Below are 23,108 nucleotides of genomic sequence, written 5' to 3'. Positions count from 1 at the left end.
GTGTGGGGATTTTTCCCCCTACACCAACTAATTTTTCAACTCTCTGGGTGTCCTACAATTCAATTCAATTCTGACACTAACAACCTGGAGTTAGTGTAGACCCCACAGGTTAGGCGCTCAGTGGTGCCCCCATTTCTGACATCAGCCCCAGGTTGCCACCTGTGCTTCTGACCAGCTAGCTATAAATTCAGGAGAGGTTCCCATGACCCTCTCCTTAGGTGTGATAATTTGCTAGAGTAGCTCACGGAACTCAAAGAGACACTTTATGGGTTTATTATAAATGCAACTCAGGAACAGCCAGCTGGAAGAGATGCATAGGGCAAGGTATGGGGACGGGGAGCTTCCATGCCTTCTCCCTTGGGAAGGGGCCCTGCCAGCCTCCCAGCTCCTCAATGTGTTTACCAACCCAGAGGCTTTTCAAGCCCTCCTTGTTTAGGGGTTTTTGTGGCGGTTCCATTAAGTAGGCATGTTTGATTACATCGTTGGTCATTGGTGATTAACTCAGTCTCCAGTCCCTCTCCCCTCCCCGTGTTTGGGGGACGGGACTGAACGTTCCAACCTTCTCATTACATGGTTGGTTTCTCTGACAACCAGCCCTTATCCTGAAGCTATCTAGGGGTCCACCAAGACTCACCTTGTTAGCATAAACTCGTTATGGTTGAAAGGGGCTTGTTATGAACAACAAAAGATGTTCCTATTACCTCTATCACCCTATTCCAAGAGTTTTAGAAGCTCTGTGTCAGCCAGGGACAAAGACCAAATACATTCTTCTTATTGCATCACACAGGCCAACTTAAATGCTAGCATGTCAGTTTCTACTGGGCCCAAAATATTAGTATTGCAACTATTGATTTTTGTGGCAAAAATATACAAATAAAATATTTATGTAAATATAAAGAGTAGATAACCTAATAAAATAAAAACTAAGTAAAAATTTAATCTTGGGTCAAACTACAATCATTCTAAACTACCAGTCAGTTTGTGAATAATTGCTATAGACATTTTATCATCTGTACGTTTTGTCTTTCCCATACCTCTCCAAAAAAAATTATTTTTAATGAGAGATAAAAGATACCAGTTTCTTTCTTTTTTCGTTTCATTAATGTATATATAGGAACTCTTAAACGTTATGGCTAATTAGCCCACAGAAGTTGATCTTCTACTGTAGTAAGAGTGGGCCGTGAGACTCAGCTGACGAGCTCTCCCATTCCCTGTCAGCGTGTGTCTGGACAAGGCGTGGGATCTTGCTGAGCCCGAGCCAACTTCTAAAATACCAGCACTGCCTACATAATTGAGCCGTCATGAGAGAGAAATGGAATAAAATTATATAATCCTGTATTAAATGCAAATATTGCTTTTTAAAGCTAGTATTTCCATTTTATTAATGTTAGCTATCTTTACTGTATTAATATTTGCCTTTTCCTTGGTTCCCTATTTCACCTCCCTGACACTAAAATGGGGGAGGAAGAGAAAAATGTTTCTGGCATGGATCCATATCACTCTTAGCTAGTCTCACCAATTTGGGGAATTCTTACTTATGTTTATTAAGGAAGAAGCCGACTAATTTTACAAAAGTTCATATTCAAAAATTATTTCTTTAGTAGAAGTGACTTTCAGAGTCTTTGCTTTTGGGATGAGTACTTCTCATGGGTAAATTAAGAGGGAAATGCCAGTTTTGAAGGTACCAGAATGTGCCAGCATTCCCATGAAAGGGTGAAACAAATAGATGAGACGGGGGAAAAATATGGAGGGAGGATAATATGCAAATCCCTGATATTTCAGTTTATTTCTTGCTCAGCGCATAGCCCAATGGGGGTATATCTGGTCAGGGGACCCCATCAGGGTCATTCAGGGACCCAGGGTCATTCAGGGACCCAGGCTGCTTTCATCTGTGGCTTTACTCCTCGTTGGTCCTTGGAGTCCTATCCATTCAGATGGAGGATGACATGAAGCACCAAGGTTCACACCCAGGAGGTTGGATGGGCCAGGTCTGAAAGTGATGAACTTCACTTTCACCTGAATACTATTAGTCCGAGCCTGAGAAACGCATTCTAACCATGGCAACTGTCAGGGAGGGAGGAGAGCCGATGGCCTTGACCCATCCACGGCCGGTTGACTATTGCTGCTTCTGCTTTGGCCTATCATAGCTGTAGGCGAAAATATTCCCTAAAGGAAAAACCATTGAAAAATCTGCAGAGAAGAATGGAAAGAATACTAGACTGGGATTCAGGAAACTTGCCAGCTTCTAATGCAGACTCTGCCACTAATTAGACTCATCTCCTACGGGAAGGAATTTTGAAGACTATCTTATCTGTTCATTATTCAAGGGAATATGAAGCTCAGGGCAAGTAACTGATTGGCCTGTGATCATCCTCTGAGTGATTATAATAGACCACAATGGCTTCCCTTTGCATGATAGTCGGTGTTAATCGGTTTACCATATATTTTTGGCATGGCCCCATACTACTTGGCCCAGTGATGAAACAAACCAACTCTAATTGAAATTAACCAGATCCTGGGTAATCAGTTTTCTCCTACATGCTTTGATTAACAGTATCGCAAGGTTAGAAAGGATTTTGAAGTCCTTGTCCAATCTCTCATCATCTGCTTAAAAATCCTACACAACCATCAATTGGCCACTTGTTCAATATATTGACCTCCTTCTCTGAAGCAGACATTTTCTGAAAGCTCTAGTTATTAGCAAATTACTTTTTATGTGTTGCTAAAATCTATCCTTATAATTTTAGCTTAGCTGTCTTGTTCCTTTTATCTGAAGAGGCATATGTTATTTAAGTCTCTTCTACTTAGCAAACTTACAAATAGATGTGGGTCATTACTAGGTCTATCCTTCTCCAATCTAAATTTCTTAGCTCCTTTGATATTTGTCATATGGTACTGTCTGGAATCCATTTACAATTTTTTGTTGCTCCCTTCTGAATAAATTGCAGTGTGGCACCCAAAACAAAATCAGAGTACTTTAGTAGGATCTGGCCACATCACCTCCCTTCTTCTAACTTCTGTACTTCTCTTTATTCAACCTCAGATTGTGATCGCTTTTTTAATGGCTAGTGACTGGTCTTACTCTCAGGCAAAGCCTATAATCTTCTGTATTTATAAGCATATATCAGACAGAGAAAGAGAGGGTATGTGTATCAGGAAATCTGAACATACTGAGAGGTCCTAGTATGCTTCCAGTTACATCTCACTGGCCAGAAATGAACTGTATTTCCAGTCCTAGATGCAAGAACATCTGGGAAGATAAGTATTTTAGTTGGTCACGTTGATACTCCATATACATCAGGATTTTGTTACTGAGTAAATGAGAGAATAGACATTGGGTAGACATGTGGCAGTTTCTGTCTTATTTATTCATTTGAGAAAGTTTCCTTCCTACTTTCTTTTTTTTTCAATGAATGATGGTTTAATTTCATTGTATTTTTTTTCAGTATTTGTGGAAATTTTTCTCTTTTAATTTGCTATTATGGTGAATCACATTCACAGATTGTTCTCACATTACACCATTCCTGATCATGATATTTTTGCTTTCTTTTAATCTACTGCGAGGCTTTGTTTACCGTATTTTATTAGAATTTTTCGTCTATGTGCATAAGTGAGAGAGATTTATAATTTTTCTTTTTCTTTTCTAGATCATCCATCTAGTTTGGTTTTCAAAATTCTGCTATCTTCATAAAATTGTTTGGGAAGCTCTCTCCTTTTCTATTCTCTGGAACAGTTTGCATATAATAGATTTTCTCTTCTCGGGGAGCCATCTGGGCCTGATGCCTTCCCTGCGTGCTGTGTGCATGTGATGCTTGTATGTAGATTTCTTTACGAGGGATTTGATTTCTTTTGTTATAGATCTGTTCAGAGCACTTAATTCTTCTTGAGACCATTTTGGTAATTTATATTTTTCTAGGATATTGTCCACTTAGTCTATCCATTTAATTGTTTATAGAATTCTCATAAGAGTTTTTAATCTCTTCATCAATAGCTATGTCTCATTTTTTCATTTCTAAAATATTTAAATGCCTCTCAGTTTTCAAGGTTGTCTCTTATTAGTTTTTTTTTTTTTTTTTTTGGAGGAAGATTAGCCCTGAGCTAACTACTGCCAGTCCTCCTTTTTTTGCTGAGGAAGCCTGGCCCTGAGCTAACATCCGTGCCCATCTTCCTCTACTTTATACATGGGACGCCTACCACAGCATGGCGTGCCAAGTGATGCCATGTCCACAGCTGGGATCCGCACTGGCGAACCCCGGGCTGCCCAGAAGCAGAACGTGTGCACTTAACCGCTGCACCACCAGGCCAGCCCCTGTCTCTTATTAGTTTTATTCAAAGAATCAGCTTTTAGTTTTATTACTTCTCTCAAGTTCATTAATTTCTCTCTTTTTATTATATTTGCTTCCTTTGGGTTCCTTATTTCCTGACTTGATTGCTTAGTTCTCAACTTTTCCAGGTTTCTTACTCTCTAATATATGCATATGAGAGTCCATGGTTAGTCAGCTCACTAATTAGCACTTTTTGGATCTGTTTGTTCTGAGTTACTAATGTACCTAATTGTCCTTACTTCCTGCCCGGCTCTCTCCATCCGGCCCATGAAGACATCATGAGATATTCGGCAGCTGCCTCGTCAGAGTCCAGGTGCACCACCTACCACGTTTCCCTGGCTCATTCATCTTGATAATCCTGCCAGAGGGAAAACGGAGGGTGGTCTGGTCTGAATGGTCTTTAGTTCCTGTAATCACCGGCTTATCTTCTAAGCATTTGCCAATTATCCTTTTAGCATTTGCTTATGCACCAGTGGTAGAAAATCTACCTTTTTTATTTCTCAGATATCAACAACAGCAATTCCCGATTCTATTTGCAAAATCCTTTCTCTGAGTGCGGTGGGTTCCAGCCAGCTCGGGACTGAGGCTTCTGCGCGCCATCCCCCTTTCCAACACCTATGCTACCCTTTTTAGTCTGAAATTTATTCTCCTTGACGGAAAAGACCAAAGTCAAATGGGATTTTGAGAACTTCTGATGTCTGTGTGTCCTTTCCTTTCCTTTCACTAGAAATTGAGCTAAAACAGCATGTGTGTTTGGCCTTGAACTGTTTTGACAAACTACAGATCATTTCAGTCTTCAGTTTTTCTGCTGCTCTTCTTACAGGCTGCAGACACCTCCCGCTTCCCATTTTAACAGGTGCATTTCTAACCGCGTCTCATTGAAGATCTCCCAGTGACGCTGAACTTCTCTTACCCTCTCTACTCTCAGTCTCTTCATCTCTAAAATAACAGGGTGGGACTGCGGATCTACAAGGTGCCTTCCCAGCCCTAGAAACTGGCCGGTCCTGTAGGAAAGCAGACTGTTCTGTGAAGCCCTCTGTGCCTCCATCTCTGAAACCCATTGACGTTCCTCGCATCCCTAGGGAGCTTTTTGTGCTAGCTGTGAATTCTGTTTCAAAGCAGGAAAAAAGAAAAGGGCTGAGATGAAAAATTATACTAGTAAAAGATTTTTTTTTTCCCCTCAAAATGGGAAAAGGAATTTGAGAGGAAACCTCTGAGGGGAAGCGTGGGGGCACTGGAAGGAAGCCTCATGTCAGGAGTGTGTGTCCTGGGGTCACATCCTGCTTGTCTGTCTGTCAGGTGTTCTGTGTGGGTGCTGCTCACCCTCTGAGCCACTGTTTGGTCTGTGACTAATCAAAATCTAGGATTTCAGTTTAAAGGGTAGATGTGAGGGTGAAATAATGATGTGCAAAACACATGTAAAGTACTACCTAGCACTCTACAGACTTAGGGAGCTCTTATTACAGTAGAGATTCCGTTCTCCCTTCTTGTACAAAAGGAAAAATGATAATGCAAGCAAGTTCGTGCTACTTTATCTTTTGGAATCAAAATGAAAGTTTTGCAGTGAGCTGCTTTTTCTCAACTGGATTGTAGAGCTTCTCTGATTCTCCGCTCCATTGCAATACACAGGAAAGCCTTGCTGCAATGTAAAGCGCCATTCAGATGAGAGGTGTAATTGTTTTTATTGTTCACATGTCACAGGGTTTTTTGTCTGTTATCTGCTCACTTTTCAGCATTTCACAAATGTGAACTCAAACACGCAGTTCATTTTCATAACAGAGGTTTCCCGAGGAATGAAGCGGATGATTGTCTAAAGCAAATGATTGGTCTTTTCTTTAAACAGTGCATGTGCAGGCATGAGCCAATTTCCCCCAGAGGCAACTTGAGACTTCCAAATCAAGATTACAGAAAGTAGATTTCCCACCACTCTATGGCAAGACATCAGACCGGATATCCCAACCACGTGAGAATTTGTCCTTGAGCCCAACATAATGGGTCAAATACATGTTCTCTCTCAGTGGCCCACAACCTATCTGTGTGAAATATTAATTTGATACGCCATTGCAGACACAAATCAAGCATGTTACTAAGCTCACTGTGAGTTTATTCAAAAAGAAATGCTAACTTGGTGAATAATTTCCTTATAGCTTTTCACCAGCTTCTCTCCTGAGACCCAAGCTTTCGACTCCTTACTGGACACCTGTCCTTGGATTTCCCACTATACCTCAAACACTTGTCTGAAATTGGATTCATCATCATCTTCCCCAATTCAAATCTTTGAACTGTGTTCCCTAGAACCATGCTCCCATTCACCCAGCCTAGAAACTTCGATCTCATTTGGGACAATTCCTTTCTTTCTATTCTCATTTCTTCAGTCTCTCATTTCCTCCAGATTAGACTAGACAACTAGAGGAGTCTTTCAGTTGTGTTCCTGTACAGGTTTCCCTACTTTCATTGTCTGGCTTCTCCAATATGCTTCTCCGTCATGCTGCCCCAGAATTTTCTGCCCATGATACAGGTTGGGACATGCCATTTCTTTGTGGGCTATCACCTACAAAGTAAATTCTGTACTCCTTGGCATAGAAGTCAAGACTGTTCATCATTGGTTCTTGTTTCATTAGTTGGGAAATATTCATTCAATTGGAGGTAACAAGATACTCAACTAAAAGTGACTTAAATAATGAGAAATATTTATTTTCTTACCTAACAAGAAATCTAGAAATCTCAGGATCCAGATCTGGTTTATTCAGCAGCATAGCACAAATACTCAGGTGTTTTCCAACTTTCTGCTCCATCATCCTCAGTATGTTGGCTTTCGTCCTCAAGCTTACCAGTACCTCATGAGCTCCAGATGGCTGCCACAGCTCACACGTCATATCCTCCCTCTCATAACCATGCAGAAAAAGTACATTTCCTCCTCTTCAGGAAAACCTTCCCGTGAGCCCCCTAGCATATTTCCCCTTGTATATCAATGACCAGAATTGTATCACATGCCCATGCCTACCAATCACAAGCAAGGAGATAGAATTATGATGTTTGGCTTATACAAATAAGTATTCACATCTTGAAATCAGGTTTCTTTCAGTGAGAAAGAAAGGAGGAAGAGGAGGGGATTTGGAATGGCTACTATTAGCGTCTGCCAGGGTTTATCCTCAGCGCTTAACCCCATCCACACACCACAGGCCCCTGGTCACTGGAATTATCACCATTCCAAGAATTCAGCGTGTGTTTCATTTTTCCATGCATTCTCTCTTTCCTTATCATTTGCCTGCAATGCCTTTCGCTGCCTTTCGACACACTCAACTCTTCACAGCCTGTTAGGTCCCAGCTGCTTCTGATATACGAGGCAGCATGAATCCTCCTCCAGGCATTGTGTTTATAGTGCATTCCTCACTTTTGTTTCTTTCTGCCCTTGTTACTGCCATACATAGCTTCTATTCTAGTAGATTATAAGGCCCCTTATTTTAGTCAGTCTTTTCCTTCCCATGGCCTTTATCTCAGTCCCTTGAATCTACCAATAAATGCTTGCTAAATAAGGTTGAATGTAAATTAACATGACACCTGTTTGGTTCGTAGGTCTGTGCTGCCAGCATAGTCTCCCAGGATGGCGAACAGAATGGTCTTATGGGGAGAGTGGATGAAGGTGTAGATGAATTTTTCACCAAGAAAGTGACCAAAATGGATTCCAAGTGAGTTCAGAGTCATTTCACTAATACCATTTAATTCACATTTAAATTGCTAATAGTTACAATTAAAATCTAGTATACTAAGCCTCATTTATTTTGTAATTTTTTTAATGGGATTTACTATTTTGATGGTCTGCAAAATGTGCTCTCCAGGCCAGCAATATCCCTATCAATTGGAAACTTGATAGAAATGCAGATTCTCAAGTCTCTAGCCCAAACGCAAATTGCTGGGGCCCAACAATCTGTGTTTAGTAAACCTTCCAGGGTTGCTGAGGCTTGCTCCAGTTTGAGAACCATTGTACTATGCTAAACCAGACTGCAAAATGTACCTCCCCTAGGTATTTTTGGGGGCTTTATCACATTCACCTGGATGATTGTATCACAGCACCGTGAGCTCTGACAGCTGAAATTACTTACTTTTAAATTCTGCTTGTTTGTAATTTGATATATGTAAGGACACTACAGCATTGCTAAATGGCACAACCTCAACAGCGTCAAAATGACCACAGAATTAGTGAAGAGGCTTCGGAGTTAACCTCTAGAAAGTTCTGTCTGCATTTTCTTATTACTAGGTGGAGTTTCCTTAAAGGACAATTCAGTGGTACTTTTATTGACAATTTAACTTAAAACACTCCAGTCTTTAAACATGATTCGTACCAAGTTATTTAATCCCCAACTACATGCAGATCCATCCCAAAATATTCTCTTAACATGGATTTGCTTCTGTGAAGTATTCTTCACCTTGAGATATCAAATTCAGGAACGAATTTAAACCAGACTGATAAGCCGAGGGTGGGCAGGCAGGGCACAGAGAGGAAAGAAACTGGTCCATTCATAGATTGATGAGCCTTATCTTGCCTCAGCAGGATGGTGAGGTGAAAGTCAGTTAAATTTTTATATCCATAACAGTATAACTTACTGAATGTTATAAGCTTCAGGACCCAATTATTTGTCTTCTTTGACACTGGCCTTGAAGCTTGGCATACTATACTTGGAAAAATTCTATTCGCCTATCTTTCAAGAACCTAAATGTCATTTAGGCTTTGAAGCTTTTCCATGTCTGCCCCCCTACTCCCAATTAATTGCTCTTTCCCTGCTGCTGACTCAACACTTTCTTTTTCCATCCTCTGCATACATCTGTTAGAGCACACGTACTCCTTCAAGAGTTTGTTTGGTTTTAAATTTTTTTACAGTGCAAGGAATGGCTGAATATATTCTCAATGTAAAAGGTTCAAGCAATGCCAACATAAACAGAGTAAAATGAGAAAATCTCTTATAATGATTTGCTTTCAAGTCTTTTTTTTCCCATAGAGTGCTGTTCTTCAGAAGCAACACCTGGGTCTTATTTTTCATTGTAACTTTGATGTCTGACACAGCCTGTAATATATAGTCTGCCTTCAGTCACTACTGGTTGAATGAATTGAGACAATCTTGGCCTGTACCCCTATAAACTACAGACACCACTGTAGGCTCGCGTCTTTCAAAACTTTAGAAATTGATATTTACATAGTGGAGAGGTTTATCTACACATTTGATCAGGTGCACAAGTGTTGTTACACTTGCCCCCGTGTGATTTCCTCTACCCTTCATGCTGCCGCCTCCTTTAAAGGAAGAAAGAACAGAACAGAATGGAAGCTGGGCACATTTTATAAAGTGTAAAATCCACCTTCTGCAAAGATACTGCTCTAGGAGGATTCCATTCATCTTCCAGTGCACAATTAGACAGAACTCAATACATCAATTTTCATCAAATAATGATGGAATCTACTAGAAGTTGAGATTTTTTTTCCATTTTTTTTTTTAAAAGATTTTATTTATTTATTTATTTTTCCTTTTTCTCCCCAAAGCCCCCTGGTACATAGTTGTATATTCTTCATTGTGGGTCCTTCTAGTTGTGGCATGTGGGATGCTGCCTCAGCGTGGTTTGATGAGCAGTGCCATGTCCGCGCCCAGGATTCGAACCAACGAAACACAGGGCCGCCTGCAGCAGAGCACGCGAACTTAACCACTCGGCCACAGGGCCAGCCTCCCATTTCTTTTTGTTACATAAAAACAGATTATTGTCAGTCTATATGTAAAGGGCTAGGCATAGGTAAAATCAAGTTGTGTGAAGAACGTTTGAGAATCAAAGTTATACACGCTCATGGTTGAAAATGTGAGATGCTCTACAAGGCTTTTTCAAAAAAAGAAAAAAGGACCTTGTTTCTTTCCCTACTTACTATTCCCCAGAGGCAATTGCTTCCTATTCCTCTAGCTGTTTACTTTTTATTTTGCTTCCATATTCCTTAATAACATCTTTTCCTGCTATTTCCTGTTTTTCAGTTTTATGTGGGCACTATAAACACTGAGCGTACTGTCCACCAAAAACACACACACACGCATGTACACACACACACACGCACTTCTCCACTCCCCATCTTCTTCTTTAGTTCTGTCATAACTGTTGGTGACGTCAATATTTAATGTTTTCTTCATTATAACACAGCTGAGATTCACAGCTAAATATTCACGGCTGTGATGTATGTAGACTATGACCACATTGTCTTCCTTATGCAACTTTGTATTGTCCCCGGAGTTAATAACTGTCGCCTTTTGCTTAGTTTTCTGGATTCCTATCACTGACGTATTCCTAAATCTCCAGTAAAGATGTAAATCTCTCAATTTCTTTAAGTATTCTCAGTTTCCTCTTCTTGGACACATCCTTCACTGCTGTCTGACCAACTCCAGCGTCACCGCTCAGCTGTTCCTCTGCAGTCTTTCCAGGATCTCCCTTCATTGTCTGCCTGCACCACCCTTCACCTCATTCCTGTGTCCTTTTCCTGTCTCCTTTGGTCCCTGGCCTCTTCTTCCTTGCTTTACTCCCTTGTTTTGGTGGAGCACCTCCTCAGGTTGCTTCCTGAGGAAGGAAGCATGGGAGGTGAGTTTCTGAAACTCCTCTGTCTTTCATTTTGATTAATTGTGTGAGTAGGTATAGAAGTTTAGGCTAGAATCCATTCTCCCTTAGAATTTTGAAAACCTAGTCCCATTATCTTCTAGCTTCTAGTGTTGCTAGAAGAATTCAATGTCACTTTGAGTCCCAAGCTTTTGTTTGTGACTTGTGTTTGGTTTTTTCCTCTGGAAGCATTTGGGGGTTTCTCTTTGTTCCCAGTATATTGAAGTTTTATGGAAATTTTATGGGTGGATTTTTTTTGTTTGGTTTGGTTTTAACCCGTTTGCTACACACTAATGAGCCATTTTACTCTGGAAATTCGGGTTCTTTGATTCTGGAAATTCTTTTTTGAATTATTTCTTTTATAATTTCTTCCCTTTCTTTTTCCTGTATTCTTTTTCTTAAACTTCCGTTATTCAAATTATGTGTTTACTCTGTTAATCCACTAGGTTTTTTTGGTTTTGGGTTTTTTTTTTACCTGTTCTCTCCTATTTTCTCATTCTTTTTAATTCTCCCCCCCTTCACTTTCTGGGAGATTTCCTCAGTTGTATTTTCCAACCTTGAGTTTTCCACTTCTGCTCTCTCCCTTTTCTGTTATTCTTGTTTCATGGATGTAACAGTTTTTTCTCTTTCACGTTGAAATGGAATGGAGCACTCATGAGTTTCTTGGAAGTTTGTGAGTGGGGTTTGTTGAGAGGTATGACTCAATGTAGGGTGACCTTCTTGGACTATTTTGTTGGGGAGGCGGGGCTCCCTGACTGACTGAATCTTTAATCTTGTCTCTTGGACTTCTTGGAAAACTTGATCTCTTGCCTGGAGGGCGTAAACCTGGCTGCCCCATTCGAAGGGATCCAGAATGAAGGAAAGGAGCTGGGTGGTATCACTGTTCAGTATGCAGACTTTCCTGTGTAGGAGAGGAAAAATAATTTTCCCTCTACTCTTCTATGTTCTTGGCTAAGACACCCCTGTAATAAAAAGATTAACATGAGAGAAACAAACAGAAGTTTAATAAGATGTATACCTTCTGTGTACATGGGAGACACCAGGAAAACTGAGGGACTCCTCAAACTGGCCCAAGCCACCACCTTAAATACCATCTCCAGCTAAAGACGAAAGAAAGATGTTTGGGAGGGGGAGTCAGTTTTGGGAGATAATCCGGAAAAGGACAGTAAAAAGGGTAAAGTTGTTATGCAGAATTACGTCCTTGCTTTCTCCATTGATAAGTTTCTAGAGTTTTATTCGTCCTCCTCTTCCTGGTACAGAGAGGGGGGGACACCCTTACAAATGGAGATTTCCCTTATAAATGTCTCTTACAAAAGGGTAAGTTCTACTCAGTTTTCAGAACTTCTCCTGTCTGCTGTTTCTTAAAAATAATCAGCCTAAAATAATCCTTATGCCAAAGAGGCATATTTGGGCATGGCAAATTCTGCTCTCCTTCCCTGAACTTCCCTGTTTTCATGATGGTCACACTTAGCTCAGCTGCACCTGCTGTCCCTCAGCTCAGAGATTCTTTGACTCATCCTGCCCAGAGGATAAACTTGGGGTGGGATGGGGCAGTCTTGGGCTCTGTGGTTTGGGGCGAGGATCGAACAGTTTGGTGAATGGGCTTTCAACCTCTCTTAAGCCCCACCTTCACTTCTGTTTCCAGAGGGGCTTGTTGCTCCTCGTTCTGGAGCCAGTGCAAATCCATTTGCTTCTGGGTCTCCACTAGTAACGCTCTAGCGGTCAAGCTTTCCCAGAGCTCCTAAATCTCTTGTCACTCATGACTATTTTGGCTTCCAAACTTTGTTGTTTTTGCCTTTCCTCCCCCTGAGGCTTATGATTTTTTTTTTTAAATCCCTTACTGTGATTGTATTGGCAACTCAGGGAACTAAAAAGCGTTCAGTCTGGCAGCTTTCTATGAAAGGCAGTGATGATGCCTCCCGCTCAGCCCGTTTTGTTGACTCTTCTCCCCATCCATTGCCCAAGTTTCTGAATATTCTCTGACAGCCCTCTACCAAAGTTCACTGTTTTTCTGTTCGCTTTGTTGCTCTTTGTCAGTGGTATGACATTTAAGCAAGGACCCAAATCTTTGTTTGGGTTGAACACTAAGGGTGGGGTTTCACCTAGTATCTAATGATTCTGGAGGGATTTAGAGTATTATGGAGAAATCTAGTCCTGTCTAGTACCCGCCACATTAAATGAGGCAGTGGCCCACCTGTCTTGAGTGGGGCCAGCTTTGTTGGGAGTTTTTACAAGTGGAGAGGCACTTGACTAGAGCCTTTCAATATGAAAAAACTCACCTCAGCTCCCAGTCCTACCACCAGTGCCTTCGGATTCTCATTCTTAATTTGTGTGTGCCTCCATTTCCTCACCTGTGGATACGGTGATAATATTCCACTTTCCTCTCTATTTCCTAAGCGCAGTAACTCAAATCGACTTTTTAAAATGCTTCAGAATGGTTGATGTCAAAGCAGCCATCTCCATATTTGTATTTTGACTGATTCTTGCTGGAGCTTTAATTACAGTAAAACCAACAGGATTTGTCCTTTCACATCACAGGAGATCATCAGCAAGAGGCTCCGAGTCCCAAGAGCTTAGCGAAGGAGGAGATGAAAAGAAAAAGCGGGATTCTCGGAAAAGCGGCTTTCTCAATTTAATCAAATCCCGGTCCAAATCTGAGCGGCCATCAATGGGCTTGATGACAGAGGAACCCTCCTCACCAAAAGGCGCAGGCCGAAGCCCAGCCGTGGACACACCCAGGAAGGACACGAAGCCAGCTGAGCACAATGGCAATTCTGAACGGATAGAGGAGATAAAAACACCCGACTCCCTTGAAGAGAGTCAAGGAGAAGATGTGGGCAAGGTGGAACGGAGTGACAGCAAGAGCAGTCCACAGGGCGGGCGGAGGTACGGGGTCCAGGTGATGGGCAGTGGTCTGCTGGCAGAGATGAAGGCCAAGCAGGAGAGGAGAGCTGCTTGTGCGCAGAAGGTGAGCGGGGAGCCCACTTTGACTTGTTTGTCTTTGTGTTTTTGCCCCCACTCGGTTTTTATGGGTGAGAAAGAGAGGTACAGAAAAATAGCCTATTGAGTAAATAAAAATCCAAAAATAAAAGACTTTTCCCTAAAGAAGCCAGAGCACAGACCATGAAGGCAGGGCCATGTTTTCCCTTCGGCACTAGAGCCACGCTCTTCCGGAGAGCCGCAGTGTTTCAAGGTAGGTCATTGGCTGGGAGTACTCGGGCTTTTTCACCTGCCCAGGTGCTCCTTGTGTTGTCATAGAAGCATGTGACAGCTGTGCCAGGGAAACGCTCAACTCTGGGGAAAAGACTGAGTCTTGAATCCAAATGGAGACCTGAGGGTGACAGGAGAGGGGACACCTGGCAGAGGCCAATAACAATACTGAAAGCAGATTCTATTTGAAGTATTAGAATAAAACAGTGGACCCTTGATTTTGGGGAAGTAAATGGTAAACTATATACCAGGGTGTGGAGGGCTGTTTTGTATTACTTCTAAACAACTAGTTGTTTTTTCATTAAATCCTGCATCCCACGTGGTTTTGCAACTGTTCACCATAGTTCTTCCACCAGCACCATTGTTATCTAGCAATTTCCTAGTTATCAATCCCTCCTAACTCACTCAACCCCTGAAGAAGAGTTGAAGGGAGGGGACCATATAACTATATTCTGCTAATTCAGCGAGAAAGGCATGATGTGGCCTTCACTGGTCAGAATTCTGAATCAATACTGGGACCACATCGTTGGTGAATCAGACGCCCAAGGAAATGTTTAAATTTTAATCCATTTTATAGAATTTCTTAACAACAATGAATGTGCTGTTTTCACTAAAGAGCTGTTTGTTTTGTCACTGTTTCCATTGATGAACAGCTGCCTTTGGTAGAAAGATGAGAAGTGCTATAGGGTTTTTTCCATGTGCTTTGACTTTGATGTATAAATTGGCTCAAAGTGACAAAATTCTTATGGTTCAGTATTTTTAGTTGTTCAAGGCTTTTACTAATGATCTCTTAGCACCATCTAGTGTCTGTGTAAAACAGCAACAATAATAAAAATTCCTAGTATTTAAAATTTGAACCAGTCAGGGGTATTCCAGCAGAATAATAAAACAATAAGAGGAACTTTTTCAAAAATTAGTTTTAGAATATTTTCCCCTAAAATTCCATGACCATATTCTTTATAAGGTTAGCAACATAAGCATAGTTGTCAATATACAATTAAAAAAATATATTGTCTTCACTTTCCTCTTCAGTAATTCTCTTTACACTATCCACATTTCACCTGTGTTTAAAGAAAAAGGTCTGTGCAAATGAAGATATGGCATTTATCATTTATTAACAAAGGAGAGTAACAGGTATTGAACGCTTAGAGGCAATATCTTCTTTTCTGGGGCCACCTAGTCAGCTGCCTGCATTCAAAGATAATTGGCATTACGTTATTGCATCCTCATTCCACACTGTCATTTTTGGTATTTATGACTACCTCAGAAAGCCTGGGAGGAAAAAGTAGAAACAACTCCTAGGGTTATATTTTAAATACAGGCAAGGGAGGCACCCAGGGTGCAAAATTTAAGGAGACACTCATTCTCAGGTGCCCGTACTGCATTTGTGTGAGCCTCCTTAAAATTGTGCTCTGGCACCTTGCTTGACTCGCCCTCATCCTGACCCTGTATAAATATTCCACATTATCGTTTTCGTCAGAGCACGGACACACACGCTCCTGCCTTCTAAGAGGCTATAAAATGCTAGGACAAGCATTTGGGGACTGGTTAAGCCCAGCCTCTGGACAGCTCAGGCTCAAGGGCTATAGTGCCCCCCTGCTTTTTTGGGCTGGGACATCATGGCTAATGCCTGGCCCTGCCGACACTTGTCCTCGGCCCAGAGGGCTCTCCATGCAGCCCCTGGCGTGCAGCTCCCTTTTGTTGGGATACCTTTTCCATGACGTTGTTGAGTAATATGCCTCTTCTCACTGGCAGACTCGCGTACACATTTCTTCTCAGAGACCTGCTCAGCACCCTCCAGTAGTGAAATTGGAACTTTTGTAGTCTAGCTGAGAAATTCCTCAGCATTCCTGCCACGTTCACCGCTCCCTTCTGATAGAGCTGGCTCTCTTGGCGAGTGTTTGGCTGTGGTAGTTTGGTCAATGGGTCAGATCTCAACTGTGTTTCAAATAACCCTCCTATGTCATCAAAACCAATGTAAAGCTAGGAATCAGCAGCAGATATTTGCCTTTAGCTTTGTCAGAAGCCAGAGTTGAGTAGGAATGGACAAGCTGAAGGTCAGACTGTCTTAGGAATCAGCATGCCTCCTGGTCTACCTGCCCACCTCTTTTGTTTTTTAAGGCAGGAGGTGGACGTGGATCACCCTTGTCAATAGAATTCTTACGTATTACTAAGCCAACACTAGACTTCTCTTTGCAAATCTTTTTTGTACCTAAATGCCTCCCTTTAGTGTGGATTTTCTGCACCATAAGGTAGAGGCTGATTCCTCACTCTTTCAGTTACAGCATCTACTCTAAGACCATGGCATTTAACCTTCCTTATCTTTGCCATCACAAACTCCTCCCACCTGCAGAGTTTTAAAGAAGTTAATTCAGACCTGTCTATTTGTGTTTGCCTCCTAAACAATAGATCAATGTGATTCTGCCTCAGTGGCAAGGAAGAGCCTGTCCATTTCAGGCCCCATTCTACCTGTTTTGTACATAGAGTTCAGAAGTGGCTTTGCTGCTTTTAAAACTAGATAATTGGAACCCAATCTGGGGAGGGTCCTGTAAACTTAGAGGGTTCAGTTGTCCCCATTGCATGGCGCATCTCAGGCTGCAGAGCCCACAAACGTGTTCAACCAGAAAAACAGAAAACATCCCCAAGCCCGCTGGCTTCCCCTTCCCCACCCACACCCCACCTCTCATCTGTGGGGAGCAATCTGAGGAACTGGCCTCACTTTGGATCTCAGAGCCCTGACTGTAAACACAGAATAGAATGTCAGCGTAACAGCAGTAGAGTTAAGGAGCCATTATTTGTTGTCATTTATTATCTGCTTTGTTCTTTTTCTTACACTTTAAATAAATGTGCACTTTTTCGGTGGGGGTGGGTACTTGAATTTTTTAGAAGCTTGGGAATGACGCCCTCTCCCAAGATTCCTCCAGCCTGGCCTTGAGCAGCACAGAACGGTTGGATGGAGGTGGGGCAGGTAAGTCGGGCCATTACCATCACCTCCGTAGAAAAAACGCTTACCTTCTGGCTCCAGGAGTCACACGTGATTGACAGGAGAAAAATAAAGATGGGGAGGCAAGAATGGGCCTCTGTGTTAACGTGTTCTCAGCTTCCAGCTAAAGGACCATATCCCTTCACCTACGCCAGCTCCACCTGGGGCATGTCTTCCACCACTAAGGCCTTGTGCCTGGACAGGGCACTTTTTCCAATTTCCCAAAAAGAGGAAACCTCATTGAGAAGAACTCCCTAACTGTGAGCATTTGGGGAGGCAGGGGGAACATTTTGGGGATGTGGCTGATGTTTTTAAAAATAAGCCATACATGGTTTTTGGAAGGTGCCTCTTTTGTTTGATATGAGGTAATGCTCTTCCCTTTCAGCTTAAATATTCGTAAATATCCAGTATCCTTTGTCCCTCAGATTTTCAGGTATAGTAAAAGAATCAGATACCTTAGACGGAAACTGGAGAGTAACTTGAAAATTAAATGTTAGAAACTTCATTTTGCTGCTTGAAGTTCTTATGCTTAGCTTTAATATCTTCATGCAGTAAGAGTTGGAATATAAATTGCATTTAACTGGCTTATTTTTGCCAGTTGTCCGGTTAAATTAAGGCATCAAAAGGGATGGAGGTGGGGCCTGAGGTGACATTCCTGGAGCTGTTCTCACTAGACATGAGGTTATGGCCATCAGCATATCCCTCCTCACTCAGGACTCGCACCTGACCCCTCCCTGATTGTTGTCCAGAACTGAGGGGCCTATAGTTGGTTATCCCTGTACCTTGTGCCAGAGCCGAGAAAGATCTGACTGCTTCAAATGCATGAAGAACTCCTGTTCTCTGTGGACAATAGAATGGACCTGTACCCTATTGAATGTAAGGCTTGTCATCTATGAGATAGTCAGGGGCGATCAGAAGAGCACTATCAAGTTTACTGCTTTTCTACAAGAATTGTAGTCTTCCACCAGTATGTTTTGATTCTGAAAACATGCTGGAATGGCGTGTTTCTTTCTAACATATTTATGATGAGGAATGACAATTAAGGATTATAGCAGTTTGTACCAGACTTCTCCTAGCTTCAAATTATTGGTTTCTTTCAGCTTTGATTTGTAAAGTGTGCTTTTTGTACCCATTTTCATTTTAGTACCTAAACTGCACCCAGGTCTTCCAGAGAACCGCTTCGGTTTGGGAACCCCAGAAAAGAATGCCAAAGCAGAACCCAAAGTGGAAGCGGGCTCCAGGTCTCGGAGCTCTTCCAGCACACCCACCAGTCCGAAGCCCCCCCTGCAGTCCCCAAAACCCACCCTGGCGGCAAGGCCCACCATTCCGCAGAAACCAAGAACCGCCTCACGGCCTGGTAAGGGTTTTGCTGGTCAGGCATTGGCACTGTGACCAGCTGGCTTCTCAGGGTAGCTGGATCGGGACCCCACAGATGATTTCAAGGGCTGCCCGTGGATGTGGGCACAGGAGGGTCTGCTGGATGGGAGTCATGAGAAGCTTGCCAGAGACTGTGAAAGTGACAAAGGCTAAGGGTTCCTTTATCGAACACCAAGGCCCGCTGACTCAGAGACCGTCCCTGCGTTCAGGGCTACAGGTCGGAGGGCGAGACCAGAAAAGCAGTCTTGTGTTGTGTTGACCCATTTGTGGTGCCTGATTTACTTTCTGAAATCGGTCTCCAACGGGTACAGACGCTTCAGAAGGCTGCAGTTTAAGGATGAGAGCCACAAAGAGGGAAAGCATAAGCTTTGTTTTTCTCCTATATTCTGTGAAATATTTAGGGTTTAGAACAAGGCTTGGCAAACTGTGGGCCTGTTTTTGTAAAAAAAAAAAAAAAAAAAAAAAGTGATGCTGGCACACAACCACACCGTTTATGTACATATTGCCTCTGGCTGCTTTTGCATTAAAATGGCAGAGTTGAGTAGTTGTGAAGGAGGCCATTTGGCCCGCAAAGCCTAAAATATTTACTACTTGGCCCTTGTCAGGAAAAGTTCGCTGACTCTAGGTTTAGAAAATCTAACGTTAGAAGAAATTTTAATATATTGGAAATGGATTAGGCTCTGCCATATTCTCTTCTGTAACTGCCTCTTTTCCCTAGCAGGTCTTTCTTTTTTCCAATGTTCTAAGAATTTTCAAACATACAAAAGTAGAATGGATAATGCAATGAACCTCTTATCACCTCTTCACTTTAATCCCCCACAAGAATTAGGCAAACAAGGATAGAGATAGGCGGCTTATGCTCATCATCATCATGGTGCTAATCTTGATTGAACGCTTAACTCTGTGCCAGGCAGTGTTCTGAGTGCTTTCAGTTGATGAATCCTAATGTCCTCACCACAGCTCCATCTAACAGATGCAGAAGGGGAGGCACAGAGGCACCAGGTTTGCTCAGTCACACAGCTAGTGAGTAGCAGCCAGATTCTAGGACTCCAGCACCTGTGGTGGTGACCACTCTTCTAGTGGGCCTCATCCCCTGTGGACATGCGTATTAGAAAGTAAGATACAGGGGCCGGCCAGGTGGTGCAGCAGTTAAGTTCACACGTTCTGCTTCTTGGCGGCCCGGGGTTTGCTGGTTCAGATCCCGGGTGCGGACATGGCACTGCTTGTCAAAAGCCGTGCTGTGGTAGGCGTCCCACGTATAACTAGAGGAAGATGGGCACGGATGTTAGCTCAGGGCCAGTCTTCCTCAGTAAAATGAGGAGGATTGGCAGTAGTTAGCTCAGGGCTAATCTTCCTCAAAAAAAAAAAAAAAAGTAAGATACACAGCTCATCATGGTCATTCATCAGTATGCAGATGATTTGGGTGCAATGAAAAAAAATGGCAGCATCCCATGTGCCTAAACTTATTCCACTTGTGGATCTTTCTCATTTTCTCTCCAACATTTCTTTCATTCAACAAGCAGGCAGCCTGGTTAATACCGTCTAGTCTTCACAGCCCATTGATCCCTCAAAAAACCTAGTGCAGTCTCCAAAGAGAAGCCACAAAGAAAGTGGTACACTGGGGTCACCTCAAGCAACTACCTCAAGCAAATCACTTAGGACTTCCTAATTCTACTCAAACCTTTTTACCCACCAAAGTTCTTTATGATGGAGAACACAAAAAATCTCTTGGTGCACACAAAGTAGCTTCACAGTGGAAAGAGTGGGGAGAATCAAGGCCAAAAAAATAGTTTTAAAAATTAAAAAAAAAAAGATGACTGCTCAAAAGCAGGCTGGCATGACACAGGGAAAGGACATCTTAGGAAGATAAGAAAGAGGAAGCAGAGAAATTCAAGTAAAAGCAAGTAGTTTGAATGGGTTGGAACCTATTCTCATAGTCTTAATGAACTGGCCTTTGGGTTCTGTATTGGTTGACAGGATGGGCATGAGGAATTATCAAAGAATAAGCAATATAAAAAGCTAGGGAAACTACTTGGCTTTAGATCAGAGGTCAGTGAAGGTTTTCTGTAAAGGGTAAGACAGTAAATATTTAAGATTTTGCAGGCCATACAGTTTCTGTTACAACTACTCAATGGCTAAGTGTGTTTATAATCTGAAGTAAGGAAACAGCTCTTTTAAATGAATCTAATCTAGTTTGTAGAGTATTTTGGCTCTCAAGTTGCTAATGCTGAATATAAAACTAACTGGATTCCCAATATTCTGTTGCTAGAAGTTTTTATTTTAGTTTATTTGGTAAGTATATTCCATTATTTTTTAGTACGGTCGTGTGCTGCATAATGACGTTTCAGTCAACGACAGAACGCATATATGACAGTTGGTCCCATAAGTTTAGTACCAGATAGCCTAGGTGTGTAAAGGCTATACCAGCTAGGTGTGTGTAAGTACACTCTATGATGTTCGCACGACGAAATCGCCTGACGACGCATTTCTCAGAATGTATCCCTGTCGTTAAACGATGCATGACTATACTTAGTATATTGAGAATTATGTTAACAAATTAATGTTTTTCTAGAGCTTGAGAATTCGGCAGGCATCTTCAAATACACCGTCTCATTTCCTCTCCGCGGTTCTGGGAGATTGTCAAAGTAGGGAGTGTTATTTTCACAGTGTCTTGTCGCATTCCTGCTCATCTAGTGAAGCGTGTAGAAGACTTGGATTGGAAGTACAGGCTGAAGAGAACCTGGGTGAAGGTTGTCTCCTATGCACGTGCGCACAGACACACACGCACACACACACGCACACGCCCGCACACACACGCACGTGCACAGACACACGCACACACGTGCCAAGTGGAGAATCACCTTGCTGGTAATAGAGCAGAGAAAGGAACACAGTTCAGTTAACCTTTCCAATTAGAGTGAAACGGCACAGCCTTTAGAATTAAGAGACTAGAGTTCTAGTCCTAGCTATTTTGCCATCCTTTTAGTTTACCTAGTCATTTAATCTCTTCATTTGGACAGGGGTCGCCAGAGTTCTTCCTAGTTCTAAAAGTCCGTGATCCTAAGTTAATCTTACTGATGTCACTATGTGTATGTCAGTAGGTGCACTGACATTCCTGCACGCACATTGTGTGTATGTATACGTATAGTGACCACTTTACTGGGTTTGACAACAGGTAAAGGCAGTGGATTATAAATATTATCTATTTTAAGAAAATCAAACAGCCTTTTTGTTTGAGGCAGAAGGAACATTTAGTTCACTTATAGTCTAATTTTCAAATATCGGCTTATTTAAATTCTGTGTCTGCAAGGTGGATTCACATCTGCAGATTTTAACCTTTCAAAGTTTTCATTGTTTTTCTCTCTATTGTTTGTGGATATTACTTCACTGACCAGAAACGTAAAACTAGTTTTGGGCCAGAAAAATCCTATGGTGCTTGTTAAAAATTATTAGTCCTCTGTATTTAAAGATTGATCCGGCTTCTGTTTTAGAAGTCCAGTTTGTGAGGCAGTCTGATGCCTGTGTTTGTGTCTCCACAGAGGACGTCCCAGACTCTCCATCTGGCACCACGTCCCCTAAAGTTGCTCTTCTTCCGCCTGTCCTGAAAAAAGTCCCTTCGGACAAGGAGAGAGATGGCCAGAGTAGCCCCCAGCCCAGTCCCAGGACGTTTTCCCAGGAAGGTAAGAAGTTTTTTCTCTGGGTTAGCTCTCCCCACAAAGAGACATTTCAAGAGAAAGGAAATAATCCTGGACTTAAGATCTCAGAGTTTGTTCGAGTCAGCATCTGTTGGGTTAAATTTCAGAACCAGAGCAGTTGCTTAGTTCAGAAACTTAATTCAACATTATCGATGCCATTAGATCTTAATGAAGGAGCATATACCAAGAATGAAAAATGTAACTGAGACACCAGTCCAAAGGGCTAAGTTCTCTGTAATAGTAATCGCTGGATGCTCCGGAAATGGCTCTCAGCATGTTAGGAGTGTTTAAACATTATTTTGTGACTCATTTGGTGCTACCTGTAGGTTTCTAGGTTCCATTATTTCCAAGAAAAGCTTCCCCTGGTTGTAAATTACCGTTGCTATGGTTCAGGAGCAGCCCACCAGGCCTGAGGGACCTTGTGACTCATTGTGCTTGCTCAGTCCTGAGGTCAGACGTTCCTCATTCTCAGAAATGTGGCACCATCTGGGACACCTTCGGGGCATCAGCACACCAGTTTGCTGCTCCTAATTTGCTGGGGTGGGAGCTGAGCAAGACAATCCTGGGACTTGTATGCCATCTCCTAGATCAGATCAAGAGTTGTTATCAGTGGAGGTGAGGTGTGTTTGGGGTGGCTTCAGCTCCCCATTTCTTTCACCCACCTCCCTCATTCTGTTAAATGCACAATTAACTTGGGTTCTGTCCTTTATAAAGTGTAATCTAATTACTGTCTCTAAGCCCGACCTCTAAAGAAATTCTAGAGCCATGCAATTCATCACCCATGTCCAGATGGCTCTCATTGTTTTGTTTTAGATTTGTTTGATGCTTTAGAGTTCTTTGACCTCTCTGGCTCTGACATCTTCCTACACTGGCCTATTTTCTTTTATTGGTGATAGTCTT

At 42.2% G+C, this 23,108-nt stretch overlaps 1 protein-coding gene across 10 annotated transcripts in view; it reads left to right on the top strand.

Annotated features, from left to right (window-relative positions):
* The window catches only part of CARMIL1 (capping protein regulator and myosin 1 linker 1), a 309,026-nt gene that overhangs the window by 276,575 nt on the left and 9,343 nt on the right, over positions 1 to 23,108 (top strand). For 7 of the 10 annotated variants that reach the window (XM_014851593.3, XM_014851590.3, XM_014851589.3 and 4 more), the window contains 5 exons: positions 7,902 to 8,014; positions 13,482 to 13,911; positions 17,040 to 17,121; positions 18,281 to 18,493; positions 22,053 to 22,193. In XM_014851593.3, the coding sequence (XP_014707079.2) occupies positions 7,902 to 8,014; positions 13,482 to 13,911; positions 17,040 to 17,121; positions 18,281 to 18,493; positions 22,053 to 22,193 (979 nt within the window). The remainder of the gene's footprint in view (positions 1 to 7,901; positions 8,015 to 13,481; positions 13,912 to 17,039; positions 17,122 to 18,280; positions 18,494 to 22,052; positions 22,194 to 23,108) is intronic. The other 3 variants (XM_014851594.3, XM_014851592.3, XM_070515533.1) reach the window with 1 other exon arrangement.

Source organism: Equus asinus, chromosome 8 (assembly GCF_041296235.1).
Source record: "Equus asinus isolate D_3611 breed Donkey chromosome 8, EquAss-T2T_v2, whole genome shotgun sequence".
Taxonomy (NCBI): domain Eukaryota; kingdom Metazoa; phylum Chordata; class Mammalia; order Perissodactyla; family Equidae; genus Equus; species Equus asinus.
This window is presented reverse-complemented; position numbering and strand designations above follow the sequence as displayed.